General features: G+C 37.2%; 1 protein-coding gene across 3 annotated transcripts in view; it reads left to right on the top strand.

Moving 5' to 3' along the window:
* Dhit (regulator of G protein signaling double hit) overlaps window positions 1-16,967 on the top strand; it is a 65,718-nt gene extending 48,751 nt beyond the window's left edge. For 2 of the 3 annotated variants that reach the window (XM_089835414.1, XM_089835410.1), the window contains exons 2-6: window positions 1,834-2,759; window positions 7,218-7,325; window positions 8,199-8,260; window positions 8,331-8,497; window positions 11,631-16,967. In XM_089835414.1, coding sequence (XP_089691540.1) covers window positions 1,834-2,759; window positions 7,218-7,325; window positions 8,199-8,260; window positions 8,331-8,497; window positions 11,631-11,825 — 1,458 coding nt within the window. In that variant the 3' untranslated portion in view covers window positions 11,826-16,967. The remainder of the gene's footprint in view (window positions 1-1,833; window positions 2,760-7,217; window positions 7,326-8,198; window positions 8,261-8,330; window positions 8,498-11,630) is intronic. The other variant, XM_089835405.1, reaches the window with a different exon arrangement.
* The last annotated feature ends 4,247 nt before the right edge of the window (window positions 16,968-21,214 follow it).

The raw sequence follows: 21,214 nt of genomic DNA on the forward strand, positions 1-21,214 counted from the left end.
CAGCAGGAACTATGCCATACCCCACCCACTCTTGCCCATCCATATTCCGCCCACTCGCTTTAGAGGCATCGATTTTACATCGAGCATCTTAGGAGTTTTCTATATTTAAAAAATCTCAAAAGCTATAAAAAATATTAGGCCTAAGACACACGATGTGACTTTAAGTCGTGAAGCGGTCGTCTCGACCAGCACACAAACTGTTCACACTAGGTATGACTTCCTTCCCGACGATTTTCGGCTGGAGTTGTGACTTTGTGTCGCGACTCTATGCGTCACGAGTGATTTATTTTCCTATTCTAACACTGTCACCACGAATTTTCAAATTGGGCATTTTAACCCTGTCATTGAATAACACAGAACGACAAGTCTGCCTCGCAATTTTTGTCGATTCGATGTCGGGACGTTGCCAAAACGACGCTGTACCGCGCCGGTAGAAGTCTGAACATTCCAAAGAAATTAGGAGAACCACAATTCCGTCCGACTTTTGACCCGGAGGTCTCGCCGTCAAAGTCGGTCGGTGTGAACTTAACCTTTAAGCAGAAGTCGCGTCGCGTTGCGTCTTCGTTATGAAAGCTCATATTTTATAAGAAGCCATAAGTTGTAATGTTTTTAAAGAATGTATATTGTTCAGACTTACAAGATTCATATCATTTCCACCAGGAGGCCAGACTACTTGGCGGACAAAGTGATCTGCATTTTGTCCGCCAAGTAGTATGGCTCCTTGTGTAAATAGTATGAGTCCTCCAAATCTGAAAACTATATACTTAAATGAAGATTTCAACTCAGCGTATTTTAAAACTTCATTATCAAGAAGCGAATTAAAGTTAAGAGTTAATGACCCCGTAAATTTTTAAACGGTATTCCCATTAAGAGATAGCGTAAGTAAACATTAACCGCAAGACACTTCCGTAGCCAACCATTTCGTAAGTCCAATCTTTAATAGAATAGCAGCATCTAAAACCCACCACTATGAATCCGCTCGTAAATGCTTTTACTTTAAGAATGAATTGACACTACTTTCAAATATAAGTATATATTTTTTTATATACTTAGCTTGGCGTCACCCTAAAACAATGAGATTAAAAAAGGAATGAAATTTTTTTGAAAAGATTCAAGCACACAATGGAGGATCCTTGACTTCTTTGTTAATTGATTTTAAAGGGTTAGAGATAGCGTAACCTCAAAAAAGAGAGCCTTAAGACATTCTTTCAATTGAAAAATAGAAGATTCCCTTCTTAATAGAATGATACCATTTTTGGTAATGTCGGAACACATTTTTAAAACCCCCGTTTTGTCATGTTGAACGATACAAACAGCAGTGCGGTCTATTCCACCTTGAATCACCATCGACTACCTTCTTTTTGCTATACGTAACTTCGTACATTGTATCTTAGCCCTTTTCTACCTGCTGAGAGCCTAAGATAGAGAGGTGAGGATAGAAAAATGTTTCGACCTGCGTGGGTATCAGGTAAAAAGAAATAAATAGGGTCATTTCCTGACAACTAGGAAACAATAACTGTCAAAAGAATGGATGCCCTTCAATAATTCATCCAATTCGCCTTTTATAAAAAATAAAAACAAAGTTGACAAGCGCCATTTGGAGCTGCACCCTAAATCTATATTTAAAAGGCACTAAAAAAAGTAACGGGTTCATAGTGCCCCTAAAACATTCGGGTTTTTTTCCGAACTAGAAATTATAGTAGAAGTTCTACTCTATGTCCTACGAGGTTTAACATTGCGTATTGTTATTTACATTACGCATATTAGCCAAGAACCGTACCTTTGTTTAATTGAAAAAATTCCTAACGAATTGTTTTTTTTTTGGCATTTCAGATGTCAAACCAAGAATCAGGTGTCCAGCAAGTAGAGGAAATCGCCCTAGCATCTTCCCAATCTCCCGTCGTCTCGGTCTCATCAGCTTGTCATCGGCCGGCTTCCGTTCCGTCTTCGCCGGCCTCCGCTAATTTGGCCACCAGCAACCCAAACACCAATTGCGGCAGTGGATCCAATTTGCTAGTCAATCAAACGGTGACTAACCAGAGCAAACGACTTTCGTCGACGAACCAGTCGCTGATCGGTTCTGTTTCCTCGCTCAACCAGTCGACCCATTCTCCCGGCGAATCTCCCCCGGGGGCCCGTAGCCCCTCGTCGCGATCTCCAACGGTTAATAGTCCTCGGACCAGCGCGCCTCCATCGCCGCGACCTCCCGATGGAACCCAAGGTGCTGGCGAAAACGCCAAGTCAAATAACAACAACAACAATAATAACAACAACAACCGGGGGGAAAACAACAACAGTCGAATCGAACGCGCGTCACCCTCGAGTCGATCGCCCAGAACGCCGGTGCAGGACCGATCGGTTCCCGCGACCGCGTCGGTGGTCTCGGCAGGTCCGAGCAAAGTCGATAACCGGGTCGTATCGGAAGAAGATATCACGACGTGCGTCGATTCGAGCGTCATCATGCCCTCGGCCAAAGCGATCACGAGTAGCCCCGTCGGGGTCGGAGGAGACCAGTCCGGCGAGGGGATTCCCGTGCTGGGGACGCCGGCGTCGCTCAAAAGCGGGACTGATAGCGCGATCGGGACCAATGGCGAATACAAGGGTTGTTTCAGACTGCGGAACAGTAAAAGTGGTAGTGGTAAAAAAAGCAAATTGCATTCGGACAGCGATGATACGCAAGAACACGATAATAGCGATAAAGGATGTAAAGTCGACGCCAAGAAATGCTTGTTTTGGTGTTGTTGCTGCGCCTGCGCATTGTAAGTTGATAGTCCTACTTCTTTTCAAGAAACAAAGCTTGTTTTTATCTTGCTATGATAATAAAAATAATTCTCGCGTGTCTTTAAATTGACAATCACCATATTTTAATGGCGGAAAGCATTTGAGCCGTCCAGTTTTGACTTTGTATAACCATTAGTATATGTGGTGTTACCATAAGTTTACAATATTTGTTCCATAAGTGTGACACAATCTATACTTCATAATGCTAGAAACCTACTGAGAGCTAGTTCGAGAACGACGCGAGAATTGACTACACTCGGTTTTACAGTCCATCTTCCTATTTAGTCTATACTAAGGCTTTGACAGCGCCTCGCCAGGCGTCGCTTTACGAGTATCTATGACGTTTCACCTACGTCACTTCATGACAAGCTACCAGTAAGCAGTGACAAACTTATGGAAAATATCTTATGAACTTGTGGTGTTACCTAAAGGAACAGTACTAAAGGAGGTAGAATATTTTTCCGTTAACAAGTGTATTTTCCTGGTTTCGGACTGACCGAATAGTCTGCGTGAATTTAGCAGAAGCATCCGTAAAGGGGCTTAAAATCCCCAATGGGAATTATGAATGAAATATAGCCATTCCAGAAATATTTTTGGATTTATTGAGCATGCTTATAGAATAGAACCATCGGGTCTTTTATAAAACTAGGGTCATTATTATCCGTGCTTTAAGAGACGATAATTTAAAATTTAATTGGGTTATGAATTATGAAATTAACTACTTAAAACAATACTCTGCCCTCATTAGTAACCAAAAGCCACGCACCATAAGTTCGTAAGATATGTTCCATAAGTTTGTCACTGGTTACTGAGAGCTTGTCATGAAGTGACGTAGGTGAAACGTCATAGATTCTCGTAAAGCGACGCCAGGTGAGACGCTGTCAAAGGCTTAGTACAGACCTGATAGGAAGATGGACTGACAAATCGCGTGTAGTCAGTTCTCGCGTCTTTAGCTCTCCGTAAGACTCGTACGTAGTGTCACACTTATCGAATAAAGCTATCCTCAATTGGAAAACGTTGTACCATCATAAATATGGCTGGAAAGAAAGATGCATATGTCACTTTTAAAAAAAAACAATTTATTTTTTATTAATTTCGCCGAAGATTTTTAAAGGACCATAACTTTAAAATATGAACATGCAAGTAGTTAAAACATTTCGTAATGGTTCAGTTCAGTTCATTTCAATTTGGGATCCTTTACGACTTTGTAAGCTTACCAGGGTTATAAAGTAAATCCTTATTAACAATGCGAGATTACAACTGTCCTACAGGTTTAATTAGTGTTAGGCGGTACCAATTCCGTGTCAGTCGCATTGTCAGTGTTTACAAAGCCTGGGACAACCCTCATCCCTGAGAGAGGCGAGGGTTATCTAAACCTCGCGCGCGCTGACATTTCAAGCAGAATTGATAGGTTCGGTTTGAACTCAATTTCCTATACTGTATACGGAACAGTATATATTGAGTAAAAATCGTCTAGTGAGTAGTCACTAGTCTTTGGGCTTTTCCGATTGAAGCTGGGGAGGGAGGGAGGGTGCGAATTAAAGATCGATAATAGAACCAGTGACAGTCGGAACATGGGTTGGAAATGTTCGTTGCCCCTGACAACGCCAACAACGCCATGGTAACTCGAAATAGGAAGAGACCAGAGAAGGGCTGACGACCTTGGCTAGCTGAGACTCAAAGGCTCAACCCGTCCGCCACGCACCATCATCCAAGCTTGGAATGGTCGGGAGCATTGAGTTCAAACCAACCTGTTTTTACAGTTTGGCTAAGGCTTTACTATTCGAGTTGGGACTAGACACTTTGAAATCATTTTGAATTGTTTAGGTAAGGGGAACTCAATTTTAAAATTAAAATTTGCATTTTCACTTAAAATATCTCTTTTTCTAAAAGCAAAATGAATTACATTGCTACCTTTTGAATAGGATTCAAAGTGTCTAGTGCAAACGCCGCTTAAAGGGTCTGTAAAGAGGGCATCGGCGGGTGGATAAAATTTATTTGAAATACGTTAAAAGTCACGTGATCAAGGAGCGCCGTGGTTCAAAGAAACTTAGTTCCTTTTATTTCCTTTATTTATTTTATAGTTCCACTTCGGAGAAATGGAGCTGCAAGTGCAATCTCGTGAAAAACAAGAACTAGGTGTCCAGTCCCACTCTATATGGAGTCTTTGTATTTTGGCATTACACGTTGTTCCCTTGACGTATTTCAAATATTTTTTACCCACTCACCGATGCCTTCTTGACAGTCCCTTTAAATAAATACAGAGCTCTCGAAATCGGTACTGAAACAAAAAAAAACCTAAATTGGTTATTTAAGAGACCATGTTGAAATTTAACACAATGCGCTTCATGGAGTGTAAAGAAAAACTACTAGATTATAGAAGGATAATTGTAGAGGTTATTTGTTACCTTAAATATTTAGACCATTCCCTGATCATTTTGATGTATAGCCATAATAACCTTCGCCAAAATAGCGCTTTCCAATTTAGCGGTGCCCAAAATCGCGTTTTTGCATTAGTGCAGTTCTCATTTGGGCTTTTACTGAGACAGAATTATCAACTGAACTGTTTATCACTTCGGCAATTCCCATTTCGGAAGTTTCTCATTTTAGCGGTGCCTAATGAGAGGGTTTTGTGCCAATAGCACTGGGGATACGTGACAACCTGATACTCTTCTCATATTAAGTTATCATCTTTTGTGAAAGATTGATCCTAATAAGTTACAATGGAAGTCAGGTCGCATTAACGCGGTTTTTGTTTGACCTAATGTTTTTCGAAATTATCTTAGACAAAATATAGTTAAAGAAAAGTTTAGGTAACCTAACATTATACATTAAAAGAACGGCCTTTTTCTAAATATAAAAGGAGAAATATATATATATTAAAAATGAATGATCTCTTATTACAAAATAATTAGCATTTAATTAGTCTTAAAAACGAGATTGGCGTCTGCTAAACCGAACCTCTTACCCCTACGGTATTGGTTGAATTCTCACAAGCCTTGAGAGGTAATTGTTATTATTTTGTAATAAGTGATAATTTATTATTATTTCTTTTTTTTTAATATTTTTCCTTATATTTAGAAATAGACCGTTCTTTTAAGGTATAATGTTATGTTACCTGATATTTTCCTCTAATCACATTTCGGTTACTTGAATAGATCAAATTGAAAAATAATTGTTATAAGAAAACAAATTCATTATTTATAGTTCATAAAGTGTATCCTTCAAAACCATTTAAATCCCAACTAGACTAGGTTCATTCTTTCTTAGGTTTTAATCAATCAATGAACGATAAGTTAGTTGATAGACTGGAAATGCAGTTCCACGCTGTTTGTGAGAACTACCTTTCTAGTTTTAAATGCATGATTCTCTACTTACTTCATTTGTGAATATAAAAATATCATAGGAAATAAATACTGTTTTCGGGAACCATCGTTCTTCCCTGCTCTAAAATGAATCCATTTCTAGTAATGGAAAGAAAATATATATTCATTCATGCGAGCGCTTACTTTGAATAGAGGCTTCGATTTTATTGCGACAGTAAGGCCGTTTTCCATCGGCTACTCCTATAAGTTTATAATATGTACTACCTATACTTCGTATTGCTGGAGACTTACTGAGATCTAATTCAAGAACGACGCGAATTGACTATAGTGTATACACTCGGTTTTGCAGTCCACCTTCCTATTTAGTCTGTACTAAGCCTTTAACATCGCCTCTCCAGGCGTCGCGTCGCTTTACGAGAATATGTGACGTTTCTTCTACGTCGCTCTCAGTAACCAGTGGAAAACTTATGGAACATATCTTATGAACTTATGCTGCTACTAATCTGCTCCCATGGAGCAGTATTTAAAGACACATTGCTGGCATGGGATTCTCCTTTGAGGAAATTCTTAACAAATGTTGCAATAAAATGCCAATAGAAAACACATTGAAATATGTAGAACCAGGGATCCATGTAATTTTAGAAGCAGGAATGGAGAACGGTTAGCCTTTACTTCAGTTCGACTCATAGCCCAATATAGAGCCCCTCCCTTCAACACATACCGAAAGATTTAATTTTTCTCATTGGCTCACTTAAACTACGTTTTGATGACGTTGCTGACGTGGACGGCGAAAAATACGTAGTAAACATTTTACCTCTGTCGCTATGACCCGCGTCTTGTTTCATGCCCCCCCCCGACCTGGGGAAGGGGGCTGTGAACTTTGACGTGGGCCCAAATTACCCTGTTCTCTATCCCCGCTTCTAAAATTACATAGATCCCTGGTAGAACTACTGTTCTAAAAGACCACAATTTTTATAAAAGGCTTCCAGGGGGATTATTTTAATTGAACAGTACATAGGCGACGAGTGTAGTTGTTCTTTATGTTGAATGAGATGTAGTGTTTGTGTGATAATGTGTGTTGTTATTGGCTAATGAGAACTGCTTTTATTGGAATGACAGTATAACGGCGGTGAAGAACGATCCTAATCGGGCGTCGAAAGAAAAAGCGCAACAAGTCTCTCCTCTAGATCATTTTTTCGCCGGAGATAACGAACAACCGTATGTCACACAACATTTCATAGCACATATGAGATTGAGCAAATTTAATTTTAATTAAGGATCTTTTTAGTTTTTTTTCTCCCTCTTCTTTTAATTGTTACTTGATCAAATATTTTCTTGGGATTAAAACTGTAATTGTTTAATCAGATCATATTATGCGGGACGTTGGATCAATTAGTTCCTTGATTTGTATTATCCTGCTCGACAGCTAAAGTTTATTACAAAAGAATAACATAATGACCCGAGACTACGCATCCCCCATAGATTTTAATGTTATTTGGAGAATCGGTTTGGGATTTCACTTGTTTTTAGATCTTATCCCGTAATTTTATTGCCATTCATGATCTTATCCAGAAAATTGAATACTGACATTTAAGGCCTTTTCAGAAGATGGAACTTTTAGATGAGTCAACTTGAGTTAAGTAAACTAGTTGTGACGTGTGAACAGAAGTTAGACAAGTTACCAAATGAAAAATTGACTACTGACCACCTTTTGCTGACTCAACATTTTGACCCATCTAGTTGATTCAAAAGTTGTATTGTCTGAAAAGACCTTAACTTGAAGGCTTGTATTGTTCAGACCGGCCAACTCATTTACTATAGTAATTTTCTCGCCAAGAAAATTGTATAAAGTGAAACGAACCAACACTTCGAGTTTAAAAGCTAAATCGTCTGAAAAGATATATTTTTGTTGAATAGACTTTGAGATACTGAATTTTAAACAAATATTTCGGTACGTTTTTAAACTGATATATTGTAACAAAGCTCTAAATTAATGACTACAGATCTGTAGGGAAACTAAATTTGCTCAATTTCGTTTAATAATGCCAATCAAAGCATCTTGATTAAGTTTTTTGTCTATATTTATTATAGACCAACGTTAGAAGATATTCGAACGTGGGGGGAGTCATTTGATAAATTAATGAAGTGTACAGGTGAGTAAAATGACCGATAGATCCACTATACTTCAAACTTTAAATGATTTAACTTCAATATTCATTTCAGCGGGCCGAAAAATCTTCAGGGACTTCTTAAAATGCGAATACAGTGAAGAGAACATATTGTTCTGGTTGGCGTGCGAGGACCTCAAAAGCGAATCCAATCCTGACGTCATCGAGGAAAAAGCCAGGCTAATATACGAAGACTACATTTCCATACTATCGCCGAAAGAGGTAAACACATTTTCGATTATTACAACCTAAGGGTCAAGCTGGCCCAACGAGCTAAACAATTCAATCATGCATGGTGGGGAAATGTTTCAGTACTGTACAATAAAGGTCACTTGGGGTGAGTCGGAATTATGAGACACGTGTAACATCAAATATGACAATAATTACGGGGGGGGGTCAAGCTGCCCCATCTGCATGGTCTTGAACCAAGATAAGGAAGCGATCCAGGATTAGACGATAATAGTCAGTTGGGGTCAATGACTTTTATTGCCGGACCAACCATGTCTATCTGATCTAGCTTTACAATTGAACCATGGATAAGACGTGATCCAGGACTAGACCGTAACACTCACTTGGGGTAAATGGGATTTGCGGACCCACGTTGCACCCAATCTGACGTTCATTGGTAGACTGACATGATTGTCATGTCCTTTAGTTCATGATTAGACGTTTGAACTTAAACTTCTTCGGCATCAAAGGCGATGGGATAGTTCTGCTCTTTGGGTACATTATGGAGGTCTTATTGTAACGAAACGAAACTATGTGACATTGTATGGTCTATACGATCAGAGATAGAGGGGCCTTTTAAGAAAATTGAAGTTCAATCTTCAATATTCGACAACGGAATACACCTAAAAATAAGTTCATTCAAAATTTACAACGGCCATACGAGTTTCTAAACCGGGCTTTCACGAATGAGGGGTGATCTTATTGGTTCGCTTAGAAATGCGCAGAGGCAGAATTTTAGTGTCAGAATGTTTTCAGCCAATGAAAAAATGTCACCTTTGAGTTTGTATTTCTGTTCACTAGATGGCGCTTGCTTCATTTTCAATTTGCCCCTTAACGGGCGTATATATATGGCCAGCTTGTTTATTTTATTTTTAGGTAGGAGCAGGAGCAACAATAAGTCCATCCTTTAAAAGGAGTAGAAGTACTCTCATAGTAATCAATGATGCAACACTTGCTTTCTTTGAGACTCTCTCCTCCATCAATAGACCTTTTCGACGTAAAAAAGTGGGGCGGAACATACAAGGGTGTTGATACATTGCCGTCTCAGCGCACTCTCATGATACAAAAAGACTACAGCGCAGGCGCCAAAAAGCGAGATGGAAGGCAAAGATTTACCCCCGTGTCTTAGTTACATCGAAATGGTCTATATCCCTCTAATCTTTATTCTTGGTGGAGAGAGTTAAATGGAGGTGAATTTATGATAGGCTATATACGGCAATGCACGTCTCTCAGAATACCGTTCGATTCGGTAGAGGCCGTGGCAGGTGCTGCCACGCTGCGGAATGTTTCGAAAAGGTTCTACAATTTAATTCGTGTGAGATAGCCTAAATTTTGAAAACAGAGGAGGCTTGCTTGACGTACGACCCTACCGAAACACTGAGAATGATGGGAGATCTTCGTTGTCGTTGATGGGGCACAGAGACAACGTTTTAGGCTCGTAGATATCAGTATCCTTTACTCTCTATTGGATCGATTGAAAGGGGTGGTAGATTGTAAAATGCCGTTATCCATGAGAGAACACACACGTGGGCGCCAAACTAATTATTCACCCAACTCAAGTTGGTTGTCCTCTTTCTACTGAGAACTATAATCAACAATGTACTAGAAAAGGGAAAGATGTATACTCATTTGGGGATATACAGAGTGCTCCAAAAAGGATGGTAGGGCCGAAGTACAGTGGGTTTTATGGGCGATTTTAGAGTCCAAAATATTCTATGACATTTTTCCCTAAGGGATACAGATTATAAGTTATGATTGGAGTGTTTTACGAATGACCCCTTTTTAAGTAAGAAACTGAAAGACAATGATTTCTAATTTAATTAAGGTATCATCCCTAAAACATCCAAATCATAGCTTGTAAACGGTAGCCGTTAGGGAAAAATGTCACAGAACATTTTCGACTCAAAATTGAATTCCGTCCTACCACCTTTTACGGAACACCCTGTAGAGGGTTTTATTATTGGTCCATTTGGACAAGGCTTCATGATTTATCGGAGCCTGAAAATCGGGGTAGATAACTTTTCGTCGTATAGATGCTACAAGCCCAGAGATTTTCACGGTCGACGATGTTAACTCTAGAAGGAAAATCTTAATTCGAGAAATTGAAATCAGATTTTTAAAGTTAATTAACCCACCCCTTAAAGGAAAGAGCTGATTATGATTTTTCAGATCACTAAGGAAAATGTCAAGGCCTATACCACCTAGATATCGCTAGAAGCAGGAAATGATTGACAGCCATTGATAGTCTTCGAAGCGTTTAGTTTAAATGAACTCAAAGATTATGGCTTACCAATGACCATGCAGAACAAAAGAATCGGTTATCAGAAAGTATGAATGATTCAACTTCAATTTCGTGGTTTGCGAAGCTTGTGTTATGGAAGACAATTTAACGATTTGTTTGTAGGGAGAGTTCACGCGTTCTGTATCTGCGTTTTCTGGAATCTGATTAGTTGGGGCGATAAACTATAGCATAGTCTAAGTGTCCTAGCTCCTATTCCATTCCTGCCTATCGATAGAACAAAGTAGTGGTAGTATTTATGCATTAGGTCGGTGCTAGGAACAATCTAAATTCCTTCTTGAGTGTGGAAAAATATTCATTAATTTGGGTAATGAACAGAACCAGAAGTACATAATACTTCTCTTCGACAGAAGTGTAGAACAAATCGGGGTAATTGTAACATGATTCTTCCCAACATCATTTTACATTTGGAGCAAGGTTACTAGTCCGAATCACATACGCGATAAATAGTTCCCTAATCATTACTCTATTAGCCCTTAACCATTTGTGGATTTTTGTCCCGCGTCAAGGCGAGGTTTGTGGGTAGAATGCTGAAGATTTAGTACCAAACCTTTATAGAATTCACAATAGCACGGTGCGATGGCCATCTGAAGTTTGATGAGCAATATCAAACTAAAAGGGTAAGTAAGCCTGGGAAGAATCATGTTACTATTATCCCGCTTTGTGGTACACTTCTCTCTAAGAGAAGTATTATATACTTTTGGTTTTGTTACGTAAGGGGATACAGAGTGTCATCCTTCTTCTATTATCTCCTTCTGACAAAACTAATTCTTTCTTGTTTCATTTGTTTTCCTCGATGCTTCGTTTGGATGGAATTTCTTACGCCAGGTCAGTCTAGATTCTCGGGTCCGCGAAATCATTAATAAAAACATGGTGGAGCCCAGCCCGCGCACTTTCGACGAGGCTCAATTGCAGATCTACACGCTCATGCACAGAGACTCTTACCCACGATTCGTCAATTCACCCATTTACAGGAAGCTAGCTCAGTTACCATCACCCAGTCGTAAAGGAAGTGCCGCGTAATACGTCACGTCACAACTGCAATTCTCTACCAACACTTTCTCTCACTATCTAGGAATTCTCATTATACAAAAAATATATCAAATCCCCCAAAATTAGCGGAAAAAATATCCCCCAAAAAATTTCACTACACAAGAAAAATACCGCGGACGCACGTGGTCATTACACCGTCATTACCTGTGAAATACGCGTGCGTGACCAGTTCCCCCACCCGAATTTCTTCAAAATTTCAAACCCCAAAATTTTTACGATAATACTTTAAGCCTAATTCGGGCCTTGGTCATAATCATAACGGGGTTAATAAGTACTAATAAAACGAATCCGTAAATAATGAGCGCCCGTCACGTCACGTCACGTGTTCACGAAAGAAACCAGCGTTGACCGGAAATGATGAAAATATCGGATCGCTTCTTCCACGGTTAAAGAAAATCTTAAAACTTCTAAAAGAAAGAAACTAACTCCATTCCTTAAAAAAAAACACAGAAACAAACAAACGTTTTTAATTCTAAATATATATATAAAGAAATAATACAAATAATAAATAATTATTTAAATTAATAATAAATAGATCTTCCATCGTGAAGAACTCTGATCCCTAAGCGGTATAATTATAAACTTCCCATCGGCCCTCGCGCGAACGGGATGACGTCACGCAAGTTGAATAGCCACGGGAAACAAAATTTACTAATTTAGGGACAATAAATTGAAACTCGAGATTTTTTTCTGAAAAATTCCGAGCAGAAAAACTTTCACACAAAAAACTTGGAATAAATAATTCGTTTTCGTGATTTCCTTTGGTGGTTATTAAAAAAAATATATATTAGACAATGAAAATATGTAAATTACGGATCGCGAATGACGTGTGCTTACGTCACGTATTATTTTACTTTAATTAGTTAATTAAAACTAGTCGGGTAGATGGATTTAATTAAGGCGAAATTTAAAATACAAAAAATTTAGATTAAAATTAAGAAGAAAATAAAATATATCCGAATATTAGATCTATCAAAGAATTAAATTATCGGGTTGAATTATCTTGTACAGATGAAGATAACGCATTTTATTATATTGCAAACAAACAAAGAAACAAACTTTTTCCTCTGAAAACGTACGTTGTATAAAAATAATGACGTTTTTAATGAACAATATACACATTTCCTTATCCCCCCCTTTTTCTCCCTACAAATTCCTTCAATGTTTCCTACGTATACCCAAGGTTTACAAACAAACAAACAACAAGGAAAATATCAATTAAGAAAAGCCAAAATCTAATGAAATGGATTAAAAACAGGCGAATCGAGTGGTGATAAAAAGTAAAACTAAAGACATTTTTAAATAAAGTTAGAGCCGCGAATTTTTTATATAGGTTCTCTACATTTTGCAGGAGGAAGGTTTGATTCTAGAGTAGCAAAGTTTATAGTGCTAACACGAGATGGCTGTTCCCAAAGCATGGACGATTATTTACACCGGTTCTTGGTTGGACATAAGGTTTAGGTGCCACCAAGAAGCGATATCTAGTTTACTAGGGAGAAGGTATAAGATGCAAAAAATATTCGCCGCCCATAGTCCCAGTCCCCCTTTCTAAGTAAAAGGGGGGACTTAAAAGGAGGCCGGGCTAATTTTGCCTCTCCTCAGTCGGAAAATACGTAATTTTCGTTATTCGCGTCGCTCTGACGTGATTTTCAAGAACCAATGAGATGCAGGTTGTAATTTAGAGGCGGGGATTAACTCCGGACCCACTTTTGGACTGGAGATAAAGCTAGAAATGTGGCGAATTTTATGCCTTCTCCCAAGTAAAGTAGATTTCGTTTCTTGGTGCCACCTGGTTATAGCAACACGAACTCTTATTTACACGTGACTAAGCTACTAAAATATTTCGACCGAGAGGTGGCTGCATTTAATGATGCTCAATCATGAAAAGCATTCCGGGATTTTTTTAAACAGCTACAGATGGTCCCCAAAATTTTAGTCTGAGAAATATGCACTTTATTTGGTCCAAAAGCAATTTATTAATTGCTTGGACCAGTTTCAAAATTCAATCCTCGGAACCAGTTTATTAATTGCAAATCTATAGGAGAATAAAGGCTGGGACCAGTCCGGTGACCAGTTTTTTATTTTGGACACTAGAGGGGGGTGGTCAGTGGTCACAAGGACCAGTTTAAAAAATTTTCGTATTTCCTGGACTGCCCCCAAACTATGCCACTCCAGAATGAAACTTTTTTCCTACAAGGTGTAATGAACCTGCGTACAAAAATCCAGTCAAATTGGTTGAAAATAACGTAAAAGCGAAAGATTCACAGACGTAAGTAAATAAACGTTGCCTAAGTGATCCATTTAATTAGATATTTGGAAAAGTCAAGCTAGAAACTTGACGACGTACACTCGAAATCATGAAATATTGAAAAGAAAAAAAGCCTGTTCTCTTCTACTCTGTACCTGAAACTAATTGCATCTCCCTAAGCGAGGAATAGCTAACCAATGGGAGCCCTAGAAAAAAAAATTAAATTAAACCCCATATATACCAACAGACACCCAATGAATTAAACATATTTCGTTAATTATCCGATGGGGGAGTATCGTACATAAAATATATTCGTTCAGGGGGTAGAACAGACTGAAGAAGAAATTAGAAAAATAAACAAACATACAATTCCATCAATTGATTCCGCACGGTTCATGGATGGGAAATTCATGGAATTATCGATGGAACATTTCTAGAATTTATTTATAGATTAAGTAATCAAGAGGAGAAGAACACATAATAAATAATTAGTAGAGAAATTGATTGATTGTAATTTATAGAAACAGATTACCGGAAACCTCTGAACATTTCCGAACCGTGTTTCTTATCCAACAACACCCAGTGTTTCAAATTACCCTCGTAATTAAGCCAAAAATATATGAATTAATTCTCAAAAGGCTAAATTTTATTAAATTTAATTTAATCACTATGACCTTTTGACCCATTTAGCTTAATTTATACGAATTCATACAAAGAGCTTTAAGATTTCGACGAAACAAATCCAACTCGTTAGGTTGATTAGAATTACATCTAATCTTGGAAAGTTCGAATCAAATTTACCGCGAAAAAAGGTTTTCTGTTGGAATTTTGCTAATTTCCACGATTATCAGGGCCAATTTTAGAACCATAAAGTCCCTTTACAAAATTGGTTTAGGTTTTTTAACGGACATTTTGATGTATTGCTTTTGAAAAAGGCGATAAAAGTGATGTACCAAAATGATAATTTTTAATTGAAATTAAATATTCTGAGGTAGAATCCAACATTAACGTAGATGAAACAGATTTCCTCCCAATTCCAAGGATGGATTCTTCCTGGAACTGTTTCTTCGAAGCCAAGGCTTAGTATGAATTTTTAGAACACCATTTTGGAACCAGTAACTAGTCAAAATATAGTTACATTAAAGAAACACGGACGTACTTCGTAACTGCAGCATATCCTCTCACAATGTTTAAAAAACAACTATAATTTTAATTTAAGAGAATGTGTGACATGAATTTAGGGTTAAATAACATGAATTATTACATAATATCCGTGATAAAAGGGTTATTAATATTTTTTACGGGTAAGTTATAAGCTTAACAATTTATTTCAAAGGGGAATTTAAAAGTTTAAAAACAAAGGTTTTTATAAAATAATATTAAATTTTTTATTTGCGACGATACATTTTTAATAATATTTATATAATTTACGCTAAGAATTAATTTAGTAGATCAATTAAATAAATTATAAACACATTTAAATGAATTAAATCCCGTAAACTCTAAAAAGAAATAATACGTGTATAAATGAATTAAACAAAAAAACTGTATAAAATGTCGCTGAGTATTTATCGGCGATTTATAAATATATATATAAATATATATACATATAAAATAATTATTAATTATATGAAATAATTTCCCCAAAACAAGATGAAACAAATAATCCACAAAAGCTGTATTGATTTATAAAAAAAAATTACAAAAAGCTACTGTGTCTTTCAAAAAATACGAACTAATAGACGTATATCGAAATCGGAAGATTTAATTGGTTGGCACATTTCAACAAACAACAACAAATAAACAATATTTACCTGAAAACAAACAAACATACAAAAAAATCTCGAAAATAAAGATGCCAATATTATATAGGTAATGGTTTCGATATGACAATTTGAAAATACAAAAAGCGAGATTCTTTCTTTGCTCATCCGGATTTTTTTCGTTATTAATTACAAATAGGTAATTTTAATTATTTATCAAAATAAAAATGGACGTGAAATTAGTATTAAATCGTTTCATAAATGTATGGTTGTAAGTCTACACTCTATAAATGGTGTAACGATTGCAGCACTTGAAGGCAAAGTTCTTTCAGAGTACAAACCAGAAAGGGTCAGCGTATTACTTTTGCAGCTCAAAAGAGTGCAAAAGTAAAATCAGAGCTAATGTGCTGTATTCGTTATCGCCATACCGAATGAAGCCTTACAATTGTAAATTTATGGACAAATAATGAAAAAAAAAATCATGAAGATAATTATTTTAATTATCGGACTATAATGTTTGTACTTAATGAATTTTTTCCAAATATTTTTGAAATTTTTATTGATAATAATTGGAAATAAATTCATTGACCCAATTGTCTACAATAGTACACGATACCCTAAGTTAATAGCGACATAAAAGTGTACCCTAATATTAGATAATAAGTTACTTGGAAGTTCAAAAGCCCCTTGGATTTAAATAAAAGTGAAAAAAAAAAATAAATAAATATGCATGTACTTGATACAAGTGAAAATAGTCAAGCAGACATTATTAAAAAGAGTCAAGGCAAGTACCCTGATGAAGTTATGATGGTTAATTAGACTCTAAATTAATTAATCAATGGGGGGAGATAAACCCAAAAAGAGGTCAAAGATGTAAAGTTTCATTTCCACTAATACTCCTTTCATTTAATAACCAAACACAGCCTTCAACTTAGCTACTAACCCTTTAAAAAAAACTAACAGAAAAAAAGAATGGCTTTTTAATCTGTAGTTTTAAGAAAAACCTTTGAATTCCCGCATATTTAAACAAAACTAGTCTTGTTTGTGATTGTTTTATTAAAAATATTGTTGAAGAAAATTGTCGATATTTACAAAATTGTCTTTTATATCATTTGTCTTACTTACAAGGATTATTTATTTATGTAAACGTGCAATAACTAAATTGGTTCAGTTCCTAATTCAGACACGTTGAGATCGAGAGCAACAAAGCTGCATTGCATAACTGTGTCTCGAGTCAGTGGAAAATAATAGAGGTAAATTAGGATTTTTTTCTCGATTTAGATGGTGTTAATTTTAATAACAAATTGTTTTATTATAAATTTAGGCTAAATATATTTCTCAACAAGTTGGGAAACCAAAATAAACCTCTCCGAGCCGAGATGAATTTACTTTGTAAACACAGTTCCACCAGCCAATGAGAAAAACCGGAAATACATAGTTCAAATTGGCGAGATATAGCCAAGGTCATTTGTAAAGGTTAAAGCGTTTAATAATTCCCTGTGGATCCTCAATAATTCTAATGAGGACCTAATATCGATCACTTAAATGTGTGTTTACATTTCGGCTCACTCTGAACCGTTAAGACCTCCTATAAGAGGTCACGAAACAAAGTCTCTTCTGGTTTAAATCTAGGGTATCTTATTTCATAGACCCAATCGTTTCAACAGTTACGGAGAGATGAAGTACTAACATCCGCAGCCGCAGCGCAGCGTCCAGTAGCACGGATCGAGTGGGCTATGCTTCAGTTGGGAGTCCTGGGGCCTGAAATAAGCACAGAACACTGGACATTGTCCAATAAAATTTTATAATGTCCCATAAATATTTTAAACACTAAGGGAGTCACTGGACAGTTGACCAGTAAATTTTTCCGAAGTTCTGATAGTTTGACTTTGAAGACGCGGCACAATTTTTGCGCACTCCAGTGGACAATGTCCTATAAATTTTCCAGTCAAACAGGGGGTCGCTGGACACACGTCCTATATATATTCTACCCTGATTTGAGCAAATTAGGGGTACGTTCAGTAACGAAAATCTCAAAGAAATCGCTGTTTTCTTGATGTTTGGTTGATGGGCTCGAGACGTCACAGTGACGTAAAAGGTTGTTGAACGGAAAAGTCACATTTTGAAGTTAGCGCTGTTTTCGAAAATGGGGTTGGGGAAATGTCTTACTGGCCCTCAAAACGTTACGAAGCGCAAATGGTTCTTGTCCACTATTAATGAACTCGCAAATAATGAAATTGTTTAAGAAAATTATGTCCATTTGAATGGTAGAAGTAGTTTTGTAAAGAAAACGAATACAATTACTGTTGGAATAGCATTATTGGAATGTAATTTTTAAATCCCGCGCCTACAACAGTCAAGCGCTACGTCACGCCATCAAAAAACCCATATCGATTAGATGGTTTTTCTGATGAGCAAGCGCTGAGCATCATGACGTCAAAACCGGAAACGCGAAAAAGCGTACAGTAGTGAAAATCTGGCATCGCTTAGTAAGCGCTGCCATCAAAGAGGGTTACTGAACGTACCCCTTAGATAACGGTATCCTGAATTAACTAGCGCTACTGTTACCTATGTTGACGATAGCGCGTCATCGAGTAGGTTATGCTCCGGGCAAAGGAAATCTTCACTTCAGTACAGCGTGGGAAATAAGGCGGTGGCAAAGGTCAAATGACCAGTTCAAAAATTAAATCGGAGGGGGGTCAGTGGTCTACTGGACCACTAAGAAAATTCTAGGGTAACCAGGGTCCAGACATTATCTCAACTATTTTAATTCCACTTCTTTAGTTTACCAGACGACGCGCCCAGGTCAATGGTCATGGACCAGTATATTTATTCCAGGCTGGCCCAATGTCCAGTTTTAAAAAAATCCTTATTTCCCACCCTGCTTCTGTTGGGAGTCCTGGGGCTCCTGAAGGCATAGATGCATATATCCTCTCATCCACTTTTGGTTATATGCTATTGCAGTTGTGAAACTTGGCGTTATACCATAGCCCACTTGATCACGCACGCTGGCTGCACGCGCCCGTCCAAACGATTTTTTTTACATGTTAACTCGCGAATGCGGCGCGTCACATAGGTTCGGTCTAAACTTTCAAACCCGTCTGGTTTTAACATGGGCTTCTATGGGAGGGGACCAGTTTTTTCAACGTTTTTGGCCCAAATAGTGCATCCACTGGTTCAAATATCTTGAATTTTTAATGAGACGTGTATTGAAAGGTTTAATATTATCCTGTAAAATTTAAAGTCTTCAGCTATATTAGTTTTTTTTATAAAAAATAAAAATCATCACATAGTTGAGAAATTGAAGGATTTCTCTACTATCAATTTCTCTACAATGTGATGATTTTTAATTTTTATAAAAAAAAACTATTATAGCTGAAGACTTTAAATTTTACAGGATAATATCAAAAGTGGATGAGAGTCTGAAATTTCGCTTGCTGCGAGGACTGTCAATCTTAGCTATAGTTTACAAATTTCAAGTTCCTACCCTGGAGATCCTGAAGTTTTTGGTCTCTTGACAGCACGTACAAAGCTAGGTTACATAGAGACCTAGCTTTGCGCGTGCTTACAACCGATGTTGTAACCATAGCCCCCTGGATCACGCGACTCGCGGACGCAGGCTGCTCGCGCTATAGAAGCCCGCCCAAAGAATTATTTTCCTATGTTAAAGCGCGTATCGGGGATTTTTGCTCGAAAATTCAAAGCCGTCAGCTTTTAACATGGCGGTCTATGGAAGGAACACCATTTTTTCGCCCTAATTTGGCAAATACTGGCTCAAATTTCTTGAAATTTTAATGAGAGGTGTACTGAAGGATTTTTAATGATCAGGCAAAGTTTTAAAGCTCTAAAACCAATAGTTTCGCGCCGAAACCTTACCGAGAAATTTAAAATGAATAATGGTTGTGCTAATGTACAAACAAAGCTTTATTGAATTTCAGGGAAAAAACTATTGGTTTTGGAGCTTTGAAACTTTGCTCGGTCATTAATATTCCTTCAGTACACCTCTCATTAAAATTTCAAGAAATTTGAGTCAGTATTTTCAAAATTAGGGGCAAAAAACCTGGTCCCCCATAGACGGCGATGTTAAAAGCTGACGGCTTTGATTTTCGGCTAAGTTTTAATTTTTTACAAAAAAACTACTAGATATAATCTTTTGAAACTTTGCACAAAAATCACAAACCTTATATTACACCTCTCATTAAAATTTCAAGAGATTTGAGCCATTATTTGCCAAATTAGGGCCAAAAAAGGGTGTTCCTCCTATAGACGACCATGTTAAAAGCTGACGGCTTTGATTTTCGGCTTAAAATGCTTGATACGCGTTTTTGGGCCCATTGGGCGGGCTTCTATAGCACGAGCAGCCTGCGTCCGCGAGTCGCGTGATCCAGGGGGCTATGTTGTAACAGAGTATATACAGAATTATACAAAAACGAGTTTTGCTTCGCAGTCCTTAAAATACTGCATTTATACACAATCCGCGACACTTTTTCAAACCCACAAAGGGCCAGAAACTAGAAATTATTATATGTATTGAAATTTGAAATGAAGTTTAATCGTTATGAGAAATTTGCTTTTAATTGCGTAGTTCAAACATTTGTGATGATTAGAAATTTTACAACAAACACGGGTATAAATGTGGCGTTTCGAGATAAAGGGAGCTTAGATTTTCACGTATGAAATTATATAGAATCTGTTCCCGTAAAACGTATCCCTGTCAAATAATTAAGGCGAAAAAAATACAAAATGAGCTTTTAGCATTTTAATTTTTCAGGGTGGAACAGGTAAGAAGAACGCTTATTTCGAGTAAAATGTCGCTTTACTACTCCTAAAATGAGGTCCCTCATTCTGATTTGTGGCTTTAAAAGCAGTGTCGTATTTCTGACATTTATCATACATTCAGAAATGGTGTTCATATGTGTGTTGTTACATCTTGTATAAGTTTTAAACTTCAACTCGAATTCGAGTAATAATCGTCCTTTATTTAGCTCTTTGTTCGGAAACGCCGCATTTATACCCGTTTTTGTTGTAAAATTTCTAATCATAACAAATGTTTGAACTACGCAATTAAAAGCAAATTTCTCATAACGATTAAACTTCATTTCAAATTGCAATACATATAATAATTTCTAGTTTCTGGCCCTTTGTGGGTTTGAAAAAGTGTCGCGGATTGTGTATAAATGCAGTATTTTAAGGACTGCGAAGCAAAACTCGTTTTTGTATAATATCTGTCCCTTTTTGGGGAGAAACGTTATTTGGGAATAAATTAGTTTTGGAAAAGTCAAACTCAATCGTCCAATTTTTTAAGACAAATTATATTGTATTTCACTAAATCGTAACTTACATTTGGA

The sequence above is a fragment of the Phalangium opilio genome, unplaced genomic scaffold (assembly GCF_054372755.1).
Source record: "Phalangium opilio isolate 3A_F unplaced genomic scaffold, DU_Popi_V2 ptg000003l_1, whole genome shotgun sequence".
NCBI classification, from domain to species: Eukaryota; Metazoa; Arthropoda; class Arachnida; order Opiliones; family Phalangiidae; genus Phalangium; species Phalangium opilio.